The sequence below is a fragment of the Panicum hallii genome, chromosome 7 (genome assembly GCF_002211085.1).
Source record: "Panicum hallii strain FIL2 chromosome 7, PHallii_v3.1, whole genome shotgun sequence".
Classification (NCBI taxonomy): Eukaryota; Viridiplantae; Streptophyta; class Magnoliopsida; order Poales; family Poaceae; genus Panicum; species Panicum hallii.
In genome coordinates, this window is record NC_038048.1 from 46,278,857 (window position 1) to 46,291,190 (window position 12,334).

At 51.3% G+C, this 12,334-nt stretch overlaps 2 protein-coding genes across 2 annotated transcripts; one reads left to right on the forward strand and one right to left on the reverse strand.

Annotated features, from left to right (window-relative positions):
* Positions 1-3,277: 3,277 nt before the first annotated feature.
* On the reverse strand, positions 3,278-4,405 carry LOC112901308. The gene has a single exon (XM_025970191.1). The coding sequence runs from the start codon at positions 3,925-3,927 to the stop codon at positions 3,655-3,657; it is 273 nt and encodes a 90-aa protein (XP_025825976.1). The 5' UTR covers positions 3,928-4,405; the 3' UTR covers positions 3,278-3,654.
* Positions 4,406-11,318: 6,913 nt separating this feature from the next.
* Positions 11,319-12,070, forward strand: LOC112899797. Its single transcript, XM_025968405.1, has 2 exons — positions 11,319-11,563; positions 11,767-12,070. The coding sequence occupies exons 1-2, from the start codon at positions 11,375-11,377 to the stop codon at positions 11,935-11,937; spliced, it is 360 nt and encodes a 119-aa protein (XP_025824190.1). The 5' UTR covers positions 11,319-11,374; the 3' UTR covers positions 11,938-12,070.
* The last annotated feature ends 264 nt before the right edge of the window (positions 12,071-12,334 follow it).

Genomic DNA, 12,334 nt, shown 5'->3' on the forward strand with positions numbered 1-12,334 from the left:
TGCTCACTACCTGAAGAACTCGACGACATCTTTCGTCAGAGGACGCGTCGCAAACCTCTCTCCGATCTGAAACCTACCTGCTGGGGACACGGCTCAGCTGGGCAGCCTGCAACGAACGGGGGCGAGGGCCATCAAGGGTATTGACTCCGCGCGAGCGCGTGGCAGGGGGATGCAGGCAGTTTTGCGTGCCCGTCACGTGCCGCGGCGTCCGGCCCGGCCCGCCCTGTCTGTCGCCGGCCGGCCTTCCTTCCTCTGGCGCTTGGAGGCAGGGCAGCTGCCGTCGCCGAAAGCCGCTTTCCACCCTTCCTCCCCGCAGGCACCCCCCGGAAATGGCAGCGGCGAGAGATAAATCCGCAGGGGGGATGCAGGCCAGAGTTTCCGTTTCCGCATCATGATGTCCTCCGAAAATGAAATTCCCTGTACTGCATTGCCCCCTGCCCCTGTGGCTGTACCTCGTCCAACGGCACGAAAGCAGCAGGGCTACGCACGCACTACCGGACCGGACGGACGCGCATACGCATCCTGCAAAGGTTCGGCAAAGTCTAGCGATACTACTGCTGTACAGCAACTTTAGCCGTTGTGGCTTGTGAGATGGCACGCAGCCTAAATTCAGTGCTCAGTGCTCCTAAATTCAGTGCTCAACGCTCCTAAATAAGTGGAGTGCTAGCAGGGTCAAGTACGGACTACGGAGTATGGCATTCTGCGCGACACTGTTGGTACTAGAGGTAGTAGTACGTGGTACCTCCCGTCTACCATAAAGATCCAAAAAATTAATGTTTTTTTGTAAAAAAAGAGAGAGATAAAGTTAATGTTAGGCCCCTACTGTCAACAGTGTTGTACTTCAGTACCTGTACCGCAGTACTCGGTGACAATTCCATGCCAAGTATACGGCCGGGGAGACCGGTCTTGTCCCGGTCTCAGCAAGCCAACATGTCGATCGCACAGCGACGGCTCGGATCTGCAACAGCAATCGACCGGCCGGGCGGTGGCCCCCGCGCGCGCGCGAGCCTGGACGCGGACGGCGACGCCCGGCAAATAATTGCACGCGGGCGCATCATCTGATCGGCGCCGGGCCGGCGGCCAGTTCATCGCGAAATCAAGTCCGGCAACGGTGGCAGGGGGGGGGGGGGCAGATCTCGACGGGAAAGATTGCGTCTTTGTCCAGCGTCGTCAACACTGACAACGAATCGGATGGGTGATTTGCTCGCGCAGGTGAGGTGATCTATGATCCATCCATTTGGCAGGGGCAATTACTGAGCGTGCTAGTACCACTACCGCTGACAGTAGAAGCTAATGACGCCACTGGATGTTGCCATTGGCAAATCACAACCCTTATTTATTGGACACCCAGCTGCTGCTAGTAATCTTTCCTTTTTTTTCCAGCAAAATGGATCTTCGAAGATGATACTAGCTTTTTTACTTGTATGTTTCCTCTTTTTATGTGTTGCAAAAACTTTGCATTTCTGACAGTAATTGTTTGTCTATGTTGTAAGCGTTGCAAACTGTAGCATTTTACTCGTATGCATTGCAAGAAAAAGTTTTGCGCCTCATACTGCAAATTTGGCCCGGAAAAGAAACTTCATGTTGCAAACAGGACGTTGCTAGATCACATTACGTCTGCCCGCAATAGTACGCCCCTTTCTTGAGGAATTGCATCTATATTCTACTAGTCCTTTTTTTTCTCTCTGCACGTGAAGCTACCACTTACCTAAAGAAAAAAGAAAAAAAAAGCACCAGTACTCCAGAAGGGAATAGCTTAGCCCTCTTCTGTTGGTGCTGGCCTCCCCCACCAAATCTTGACCGTACATAAGCTGTAGTGCTATGGAGATGGACTGAAATTACCCCGATGGGGTTTTGAATTGGAAATGTGCAAACTTGAACTGATTTTACTTTTTCAAATATTCAAATGTAAAATCAAAAGTTTAGAGCAAGAGGCTTATTTTGGCTTCAATTTATGATTGTTCTTAAGCTGAGAACTACTCCTTCCGTCCCAAATTATAGGTTATTTTAGATTTTTAGATACATAGTTTGTTTTATACACCTACATATATACATATATTTAGATACAAAGCAAAAATTATACAATACATATAGCAATGCTAAAATAATCTATAATTTGGAACGGAAGGAGTAATAAATTTTGAGTTCAAGAATTCCTCATGCTTCTCTCTTTATTGTTTTTGAGCGACATGCTTCTCCTTCTCAACGATCGGACAGCACACCTGCTAGCTTCTTCCAAAAAAACAAAGAGTTCAAAGTTGAAAATCGCCTGCTCAAGTTTTATTCTATCAATTTACATACATATTTTTCCAATTTATTACACATCTCAATATTGCAATTAGGGCATTTTAACTTACAATGCTCAGTATAAGTGGCTGTAAAGCATGAAAGTGTGACCTGTGGGTGAATTGGGCATGAATGTTGCTTGCAAGGGGAAAAAACTGCTCGCTTGTGAGTAGAATTATTATTTCTTTGGACCATTGCAAATTTGGGTCCCCAAAAATTATTGTCTGTGAAAGTAAAAAGTAACTTGGCAATCTTACATGTACCACCAGAACTGGCAAGATTTGGGAAAAAAATTCAACTTTTTCTTTCTTTCTTTTTGAGTTTCACATTCCCATCTGTCGGGACTCTTTTCATGCGACACGCATAAGAAAAGGAGAGACAGATTTTTATGGATTTTTTTATTTGACTAGAATGTACATGCATGGAATGTTAGATCTCAGATGATCTTTTTTTTTAAGAAGTTGATCTTTTATTGAGAAACAAAAAAGAAAGGAGTAGCCTGAAAAAAGAAGTGGGATGCTGGCTGCAATTGGTTAATATCAAATAACTACGAAAAAAACAAGTTTTTGCTGAAAATCTGGAAGAGCATTAATTACCATTGGAGGTGGTCGATCAATGTGTTCACCACTTCACCTCCACCTTTTGAAAAGGGAAAAAAAGGATCACCTTTCTCTTGATCTCTTGATCGAGAAGACTCCCTCCAATCGATTCCCTTCTTGGTGTCAGTACTCACGATATCGTATTACGCAATCCACAATCTTGCTATGTACCAAAAAGAAAAGGAAGTCCACGAGGTTTTGTATATGACCCCTTTTTTTCTAGCCAAAACAATTGACTTTTTCCACACGGATGTGCTGCTAACAGTCCACCTCGTTTATACATAGATCAAATGGAAGAAATAGAAGTGAAAGTTGCTCAAAATTCAAACCTTTTCAGCGGCCTGGAGATGCAAACAAAAATATGGGATCGATAACGATAATTTATATACAAGAGATCAAACAAGAAACACTATACTCATATCTCTATCTCTTTCAATCAACAGAATAGCCTTGCTGTTCATTTGGCAAGCGAATCAATACAAGGGGAAAAAAGAGCCACAAGAAATCCAGAAAAGAAAAAAAAAGCAGGGAAAAGGAGAAGAAAGGGAAGCAGAAGGGAATAGTAATACTACACGCTCCTCTCTTCTCCTTCTCATTCTTCTCCTCCACCTCGCCATGCACGGGCCCACGCGAGCGAGATCAGCTCGCGCGCCCCGGTGATGGCAGCAATGGACGCCGCGCCGGCCGGCCGGCCAAGCCACGAGCCCACGACACGCGCAGTAGAAATGGCTGCAGCTTAATAAGAAGCTACTGTAGCGAGGAACGGTGCTCATCTGTTGTGCAGCGGGTTGGGCCCCGTGGGCACGCGGCGCTTGTCCTCGTCGACCAGCTCGTCGCCGCCGCCGGCGCGCCACCGCCGTCCAAGCCCGATGCTGACGAGGCCGACGACCACGACGTCGAACGCGCTCGGCCTCCCGCCGTCAGCGGCCGCGGCCGCCTTGCCGCTGCCGCCGGGCACCGCGCGCGACTCGGCGGCGCACGCGGCCGCGAGGAGCACTAAGCACGCGACCAGCGCCGCGCGAGACCACCGCCTCGCCCTCATGCCGCCGCACACGGCACGCGCAAGATCAGGGCCGGCCGACAGCTACGGCGACGACCGATGACGCTGCGGCGCGGCGCTGAAGGCTTGACGAGAAAGCAAGCGAAGGTCTTTAACGTGCGGATCGAGCTAGCTAGGGGCGTTGGGGAAGAGGCCGGGGGAGCCGGAGCCCGGATGCAGCGGCTAGACGGGCAACACTGGAGTGGTAGAGTGGAGTCAAAGCGGGTAAAGGCTCGGAGCTGCAGGTAGCTGGAGGTTCTCGCTGCTGCAAAACTGCAAAGGGGTTTTATGTAGGTGGGGAGGCGGCCGGTGTGGGGTGCGCGCCCGCCCGTCGCCCCATGCGCGGGGCTCCACATGCGCAGCGAGAGAGAGGGAGGCCGGAGGGGCAAGGCGCAGAGGGCAGCTAGGGGCCAGTGGGGGGATGCCACCAAACCGCATTGAAGGATCTTCAATTCTCTGCGCCTCCCTGCCACTGTCCGTCTCAGCACCCCCCAGCCCAGCCGTGGGGAAGAGAGAGAGAGAGAGAGAGAGAGAGAGAGAGAGAGAGAGAGAGAGAGAGAGAGAGAGAGAGAGAGAGAGAGAGAGAGAGCAGGAAACGCCCACACCCAGGCCACTTTGCACAGAGCAAAAAGGTGCGGAGGAGATGGAAAGTTTGGTGAGCAGGGGCCCAACGCACAGAGTGACACACACCCGGCCGCGCTTCGTTGCTGTCCCCCGCCCCCACCCCCCCCCCCCCCCGTCCCCCCACAATGCAAGGACCGTGGATTATTTGCTTCGGAAAGCTACCTAGCTTCATCCACCCACGTTTTCCTTTAGCTTGACACCACGGTGAAACCGCAACAACCATGCACGCAGTACTCCATGTCACAACAAGCTAGTTACCCCAATTTTCTCCTGCAATCTGCTAGTACTTAGGTTAATGTGATCGCTCGCTGGAAAAGGCCAATGGAGATGCATGCGACGCTTGCAGGTCAGGTGCCTGAACAGTGTTGTTGTACGCGCTCATGGTGGTTGCATTGCAGCAGCAGCTTCGTCGTCGACGAGTCCTGTATTATTTGAAGGGAGCGAGGAGCGTAGCCAAGTCAGTCAATGCGGCAACTGTAGTTCCATTTGGTCAGGCAGAGTCTCGAGTGCGCGCCATAACTTGCGTTGCGCGCAGGCAGAACGAGCTGGTGATCCGCGCGGTCAAGACCCCTTTCGAGAGCGCCCCCCTGCTGCAGGCTGCCCCGTAGTAGTCGCCGCAGCGTCCATGCCCCTGCCCTTTTAGACGATCGCCAATAAATACACACCATACAGGCATGCAGCATCATGGCTCATAAATGGAGACAAGGATAGAGAGAGAGAGAGAGGGGGGGGGGGATGAACATCTATCTGCAGGGTTTACGTTACGACCACGGCCCGCCGCCCGGTTAGTAGTATTTTGCTTCTCGTACAAGTTTTGCTTGCTTGTAGGGTTGACGACGATCGAGGGGAGAGAGAGAAGGGGGGGGGGGGGGGAATACATGCATGCATGGATCAAGTATGGACAGGAGAGAGTATGTGTGGAGTGTAGAGGTAGAGCAACTGATCGAGCAAGAACTCGAAGCAAACATAGAGCTCCGAGAAAGGGTAGTGAGATGCTAGCTGGATATACAAGGAGCACTGGATGGAACTTAGCAACAAGTAAGCAAGCATAAGGGGACAAGAAAGAAAGGGTGAGCAAAAGATGGGAGCCGAGAGGAAGGGTTGCACGAGCCGAGAGCGACAAGAGAGAGGAAGAGAGGGAGCTCGAGGAAGGAAAACCATCTTCCCTCTCCTCCTCCTCCGGGTTGTTCCTGCAGCGTACACCTCTCTCTCTCTCTAGCCATCTCTATGGATCGGGCTGTACGTGACACACTCGCCAGATGGGGAGCAAGGACATGTCGTCGCCAACCACCCCCACGCAGACCGAGACATAGAGCTCTGGCCGATGGGCCCTACGACTCTTGGGCACAGCTACACTGATGGCGCAGTGCAGGGTCTCCTCCTGTACTTGGCACTTGCTGTACAGTTGTACAGTGTACAGATGGAAATTCGTAGGGCGTCGTCTCTCCAGCAAGTACTAGGTTCATCGTCTAGCCACGCTAGCTGCCCATGCATGCATGTCAGTGGGTCGGAGTCGAGCTAGGTCAGACTAGCAGCTTGCTAGATAGTAGATAGGCTTGTGCTGCTATTAGCTTGCCTGATCCTACAAAATGGTAGTGGACTGGTGGTAGCTAGTGGATCGGACTAAGTGGAGCAACATTTTTATGTTGGAGTTCATTCTGTGGCTTGATCCGTTGACTCCGATCCAGTAGTGGTTCAACAAGATCACTTACACGTCATGTCCTGCTACAGCTAGTACCGTTGAGCTGTAGCGACGCATCTTCAGCTAATCCGCGACATCAATCTGGATAAAACATGGGGCTCAGAATTTCTAATCATGTCCGATCCGTACTGGATAATGAGCCATGACTCTGGTCGCCACACTCTGCTGATCCTTTTGAAGGACATCAAGGCCCCAGATACACGAACCTAGGGGGTTTAGCCATGATCGACGAGTATTACTAGCAGAGAAACCCGCAGCAGCAGTGGTATGATAGTTCTGCCGGCCGCTGCTGGTTGCCAAATTATGGTAGTACCGCCACTCATTCTGCTTGCTTTGATTTACGTTGGGCCCTGGCCTAGCAAATCTTTTGGTTAAAGGCTCACCTTTAGTTATGGCGATGCTTAACTCGAATGGCCAGATTTTAATCAACCCTTTCCCTCGCTCTCTTTTTATCCAACACTAGTACAGAATATGTCATTAGTCCAGGTTGAGAAATCCCCTGTAGTCATGATTTCCCAACCGGAACGGCCAATCTGAAACTAAAGGCCTTGGCCTACTAAGAGTTCGGCAACGCTAAAAAAATAATTGGCAAGCACAATCAATCCTGCGATCCGCAGGAATCGAATTCAAGATCTCCTGCCTCGCATACAGTTCCTTATCACCCCACCTACACAGCTTATGTGACTCTAGATGGGATGCTTCCTTTCAAACTGACCCATGAAGAACCCTTTAGTCCCGTTTAGTAACATCAACCGGGACTATATGCGGGACTAAAAGGTGATTCTTTAGTTCCAGTTGGTGTCATCATCCGGGACTAAAGAGGAACTTTTAGTCCCGGTTGGTGGCTCCAACCGGGACTAAAGGTCCCCGTCCCCCTAGCCGTTGGACCCGGGTAATGCTTTCATTAGTCCCGATCCCAACCCCGGCCGGAATTAAAGAGGGTGGATGTATGTACTGTTCTGTACTAGTGCAAGTAACTGCTGTAACTTTGACATTTCTCTAACTTGGACAAAAAATAATATATTATCATCTCTAATACTATCTCCATCCCAAATTACAATTAATTTTGGCTTTTCTAGATACATATATTTTTCTATGCATCTAGATGTACACTGTGTCCAGATACATAGCAAAAATTATGTATCTAATAAAGTCAAAATGAATTGTAATCTGGAACAGAGATAGTACTAAATAAATGTGTTTTGGTATATTTAACAAAATTGATTTCATGTTGTTGGTACTATGCATTTCTAATAAAATTAATCAAAATTAAAAAATTTCTTTTTGGGATAAAGTGGGAAGGAAGTTTGACTTTGAACAAAACATTAGTGCTCCACGTTTCGATACGGATGGAGTTGTGCGCAATTAATATACGTAAATCTAGAGCTAATCTATTTGCTTGTCTTGTACCCGGTTGTCCTTTGCTGTCCGTGTGCTCAGGAGTTAATCAGGACGATTGGATGCGCACATTAACGGACGTGGAGTACAAAATCTAAGACATTCAGGTGAGCAGGGGTCTGGCATTGTTTATAGCGTCACCAGAGATAGATACAGATGTCCGCGACACCTTTTGCCAGAACGGTTTTATAGTGGCTGCCAGTAGTAATAAAGTTGATCGGAGGAAATAAACACGTTGCTTGGTTGAAACATACTGGGCCGGGTCAACCGAAAACTTGCTGGGCCTGCAAATGATCCCCGAAGGCCCACCTGGCACACGGACCGTATCAGAAACTTCCGTTAGTACTAAATTGTTTTGTTTTGTACTAGCACAAAAAAAAAGGATCTCAGCGTGGACGCAGCTTTGACGTTTTGTAGCAGCCAGGAACAAGTTCGGGGAGAATCGGACGCAACACGCACAGCCGCGCACCGCCACTTGCTCTACCGGTCGTGATAGCCAGGTCGATCATGGCGCTGTCTCTCTCCCTCTCCCTCTCCCGGCCCTGTGCAGGCTGCAGCTGAGCCGCAGGTGGAGCTCGCGGTCGTGATCCCACCACCGTGATGGCGCGCGAACGAATGATGGGGACGGAGACGGGGGCGCGGAAAAGCGACGCACCGACCGTGGGGTAGGGCAGCCACGGCGACCGAGCGAATCGAGGGGCCTACATGCATGTTGCCCGGCATCCACGTAACGGCAGCAACAGTGAGGGAGGAAGAAGACGAAGCAGCTCTGGTCGTCACCTCGCGCCCGCGGAAAAGACGGTCGGGATCGAACGCAGGGCCAGGCAGGGATTGCGTCCACAACAAACAATTCTGGCGACTGGCGGTGGCGAGGGTGCTCTGGAATTGTTTGCTAGCTGAGCTGTGCGGGTGGGTGCGGACGTCTACGTGTGCGGCCTTCCCTCATGGGCTGGAGCTGACACCATTCATCTTTGGAGGCCCACGTTGGGATCGGGTTCCACTACCTGCTGTTTTCACGTGCTGTTTCACTGCGCCCTTTTTCTCTCTTTTTTGAGGCATTTTTCGTACCATCTGATTTTCTTTCTCCCGGGCGCTGAATCGTTGACACGGTAGCGGCAGGCGTGTACAATCATGACGCCAGCCTACCTGGCTAGGATACGGTATCGCTCGTCGCCACGTATGGGTATGGCGCCCTTTCGGCGCGTACGGAGGCCGATCGTCCCGCGTACGTGTTGGTCAACGACGCACTGAGGGACGGGACGGGACACCACCGCTCCCTCGTCTTTGACTTTTTGCCAGGCCCGTCTGTCTGCACTTCCGCCCGAGTTCCGACCGTGTGCACGCGACGACTTTCCTGTCCATGTTCCAAAACAGTTCTGCACTTCTGCTAGTGTTCGTCACCGGCCACCACGGCATCGCCCAAACGCGTGCTCCCCTTGGCAAGTTGTCTCGTCCTACGGCCCCCCTGGAAAGTGGACCCTGGCCGGCCAGCGGCGACCGCGGCACAATCCCCGCGTGCGGAAGCGCCAGGTGCCGGCGCGCGCGAGGCGAGAGCGCTGACGGGAGACTGACGCCAGCGCGTAGACCTCGTCGGGATCGGTCGCGCGCGGCTGTACACGAATTTCGGTTGACCGCGCTGCTGCGATGCGGCGCCGCGCGGCGCGGAGGCGGGCGAGGGCGACGACGCCGGCCGCCTGGCCCGAGCCCTGCAGGCGCGGCACGCGGCGGCGCCAACAGAGCGCGACGCGCGCGCGGGGCGGCAAGATTCCCGCTGTTCCGACGGGTTCGGCAGCGCGCGGCGCGCTCCCTGTCGCGGGCTGGCGGTTCGAGTCCAGGATGGGCCGAGTGCCCAAGGCAGACGATCCGAGCCGAGCAGCAAGCAGCAAACGCTCCCGGCCCGCCCTTCAGCAGCTAGGACCAAATGCTTTTTCACTGGTCAAAAAGCAAGTCAAACGTGCTCCAGGAGCAGAGAGGTGCATAGCAAGCACGACACTGTGTGTGTGTGTCCACAGGATGAGACAAGAGAATCTGCTCGCCGGATAGGCTTTTTCCCCCCACATTAAAATCAAATGTGGCGCATCCACGTCAGTTGCTGCCGCCTGGCTCTGTTCCGTTCAGACGGACGCTCCACGTACTAGACGACTACCCTTCGAGTAAACTCTCACGATTTTGCATTACAACCGCACGACCACCACCAGTGTTCAAATGCACGCACAGTGGATAAGAATATGACCACCAGAGAGCATCCCCCAAATCAAGCACGCATGATTGGTACTGACCATCACACACACTGGCCGTTGGCTCAGTTTCTGTTGGCAGACAAGCATTCCAATCAGAGCTCATTTCCGTTGTGAAACCAACTGATAACTCTGATCAAGAGCAACAATGGATTGGAAAACAGAAACGATAAATGAATCAGGGCTGCGAGTCTGCTACCGGTAGCACACATCCACAAGAGACAGCATCACCATTGGTCGCTGGCTTGTTTTTTTAGCTCGCATGCCGGTACTCCAAGCCGAGCCCATCTCCGTGACCAACAGCTTAACAAGGAGACAACGACAGGTCTGAAAAAAGAAACCTCCCCGAGCTTGACCTCCTCGTCTCGAGCCCCCCAATTCTAGCTAACACCAGGCTCTAATCAGGAAGCAAAATTTAATGAGATGCCTCGGCTTTAGAATACAGGCTAACATGGAACGCACAAAGCGCCAAGCATACAGCGAATCTGCGCAACTTCCCCACAGAAAGGTACACGTTTGGAATTGCCTTCTCAGCGCTAGACACTGACCAAATCAGAGTGGTTAGCTGTTGGTTATCAGCCTGGTCCTGCAAAATTAGCTCAAACTTCAGTCTTGGGGGGCCATCGCTTCGTTGATCTGAATATTTGTCTTTTCTTTTTGCTCTTTCGAAAAAAATGTTTGTCTTTTGCAACTGAGTCATTGTTTCTCTTGTATCGGAATAGGGTCTGTAATCTTGACACTGTAAGATGCACGCAGCATGGTAATACAGAAGACAAGGAATCTCACACGCAGACAGGCATGATGCCTGCATCCACCCATAACCACAACATCGCACATCGGCATGAGAAGAACCCTGAGGCATGGGGGTCACGGTGAGGCCATGCCTGTCCCATCAGGCCGGTAAACGGTAGTGCAGACGACAGACAACATCGATCAGGTCAGTCGAATGATCAAGCAGCAGCATCTGTGGGCTGCCTGCGGTGCGTTGCTTGGGTGATGGGCCCTCTTCAGTTTGTTTTTTTTAACGTGGTATGGGCCCTCTTCAGTTTGTCACATTTAGTAAAGATCTCGCAAGAGCAGGAAGAGAAAAAAAAAGGCCTACAGCAAATCGCCAAACTTTGGGGTTGCCCGTGCCCCTACCTAATAATTGTTGCACACTCCTAAACAATTGCTTACTCACTCACATGTGACGTAATGGTCCACAAACAGCAGCTCATTATGCTAAGAGGGCCTCAGTTTTGTCATGTTTGCCAAGTGGTGCTTAGATGGTAATCCTGCTTACATCTAACTTTATTTTCACGAACTAGCTCTCCTTGCGAGTGGCCAAAAAGGTCTGGTTTGCAAATGTGCCAAAATCCAGACACCATTCTGCATTTTGGCCCTGCAACCGTCACCAATTTATACCCAAGGAAGCCATGGAGGGAGCCTGCTCTTCTCTTGTTAAGCCCCCTCCATCACCAGTCACTACCACCATTGCCAATACACTAGCATGACGAAGCTACTCTGTGTTGTTCTTGTCTCAAGCCTTCTTCTAGCCACTCTCGCAGGTGCTTCTTCATCTTCTCTTATGCCCTCCCTCGGCAGGCATCAAGCACAAGTTCTAGGCCGGAAAGGCAGAGACCTTGGCCAGTTAGGATACCATCACCAGCATCAAACCAAGCACATGCAGCAGCATGAGGTCAGTTCATACTTCATACATCCCCTAGAACCTGTTGAAGTTCAGTCGATTATCTTATCTACAAAGAAAAATTCATCAGTGACTGAAGCCTGAATCTAGCAGCAGTCTGCTTTCCTCTTCCCATCAATTTTTCTGTCCACTTTACATCTTCAGCAATGTACAGGAAGGAACTTGACGGTTCATGATCTGTCCATGATCTGCAGGGAATGGCTATGGAGGTGGAGAAGCCTGCGGAGACGACGGCCGGTTGGACGGTGGATCATGGTGACGACGCCAAGGATGGGCTGATCTACAGCGCGGACTACAGCGGGGTGGCCATGCATGCCGGCTCTCCACCGACGCCCAAGCCCAAGCACAGGCACCCCAAACCGTAGGACATCCGAAATCCGATCGCGTTCGTCCATGACCTTATCCTCGTGTAGTAAATGGTGTTCTTAATCTTGTGTGTTTTATCATGGGATTGTACCATCCGTTCCGTCTCTGTAAAATAGGCTCTGCTGTTGCTCCTGTTGCTTTGCCTCTGCCCTTGCATGATTGCATCTCACTGGTAGGTCCTGAGCAACGACGTCACAAGGCACATAGAGAACACGAGTTCGTAAGCTGATGCTGATCCACACACACAAATGGCAGTCGGTGACACGTCAAATCATCGTCAAATTTGACCCAAAAAATCATCGCTAAATCGGGTGGCACTGGCATGCCGCCGCCGACATGCCAACCGTGGAGGTTGGGCGCTTGGGCCTTGCTCGAACGGCGGACACTGGTCTGCCG

Bases quoted from the DNA above. Each gene is read 5' to 3' on its own strand.
- LOC112901308 (XM_025970191.1), bottom strand. From the start codon at position 3,927: ATGAGGGCGAGGCGGTGGTCTCGCGCGGCGCTGGTCGCGTGCTTAGTG.
- LOC112899797 (XM_025968405.1), top strand. From the start codon at position 11,375: ATGACGAAGCTACTCTGTGTTGTTCTTGTCTCAAGCCTTCTTCTAGCC. The intron at 11,564-11,766 runs GTCAGTTCATAC...CATGATCTGCAG, and splicing joins AGCACATGCAGCAGCATGAG to GGAATGGCTATGGAGGTGGA.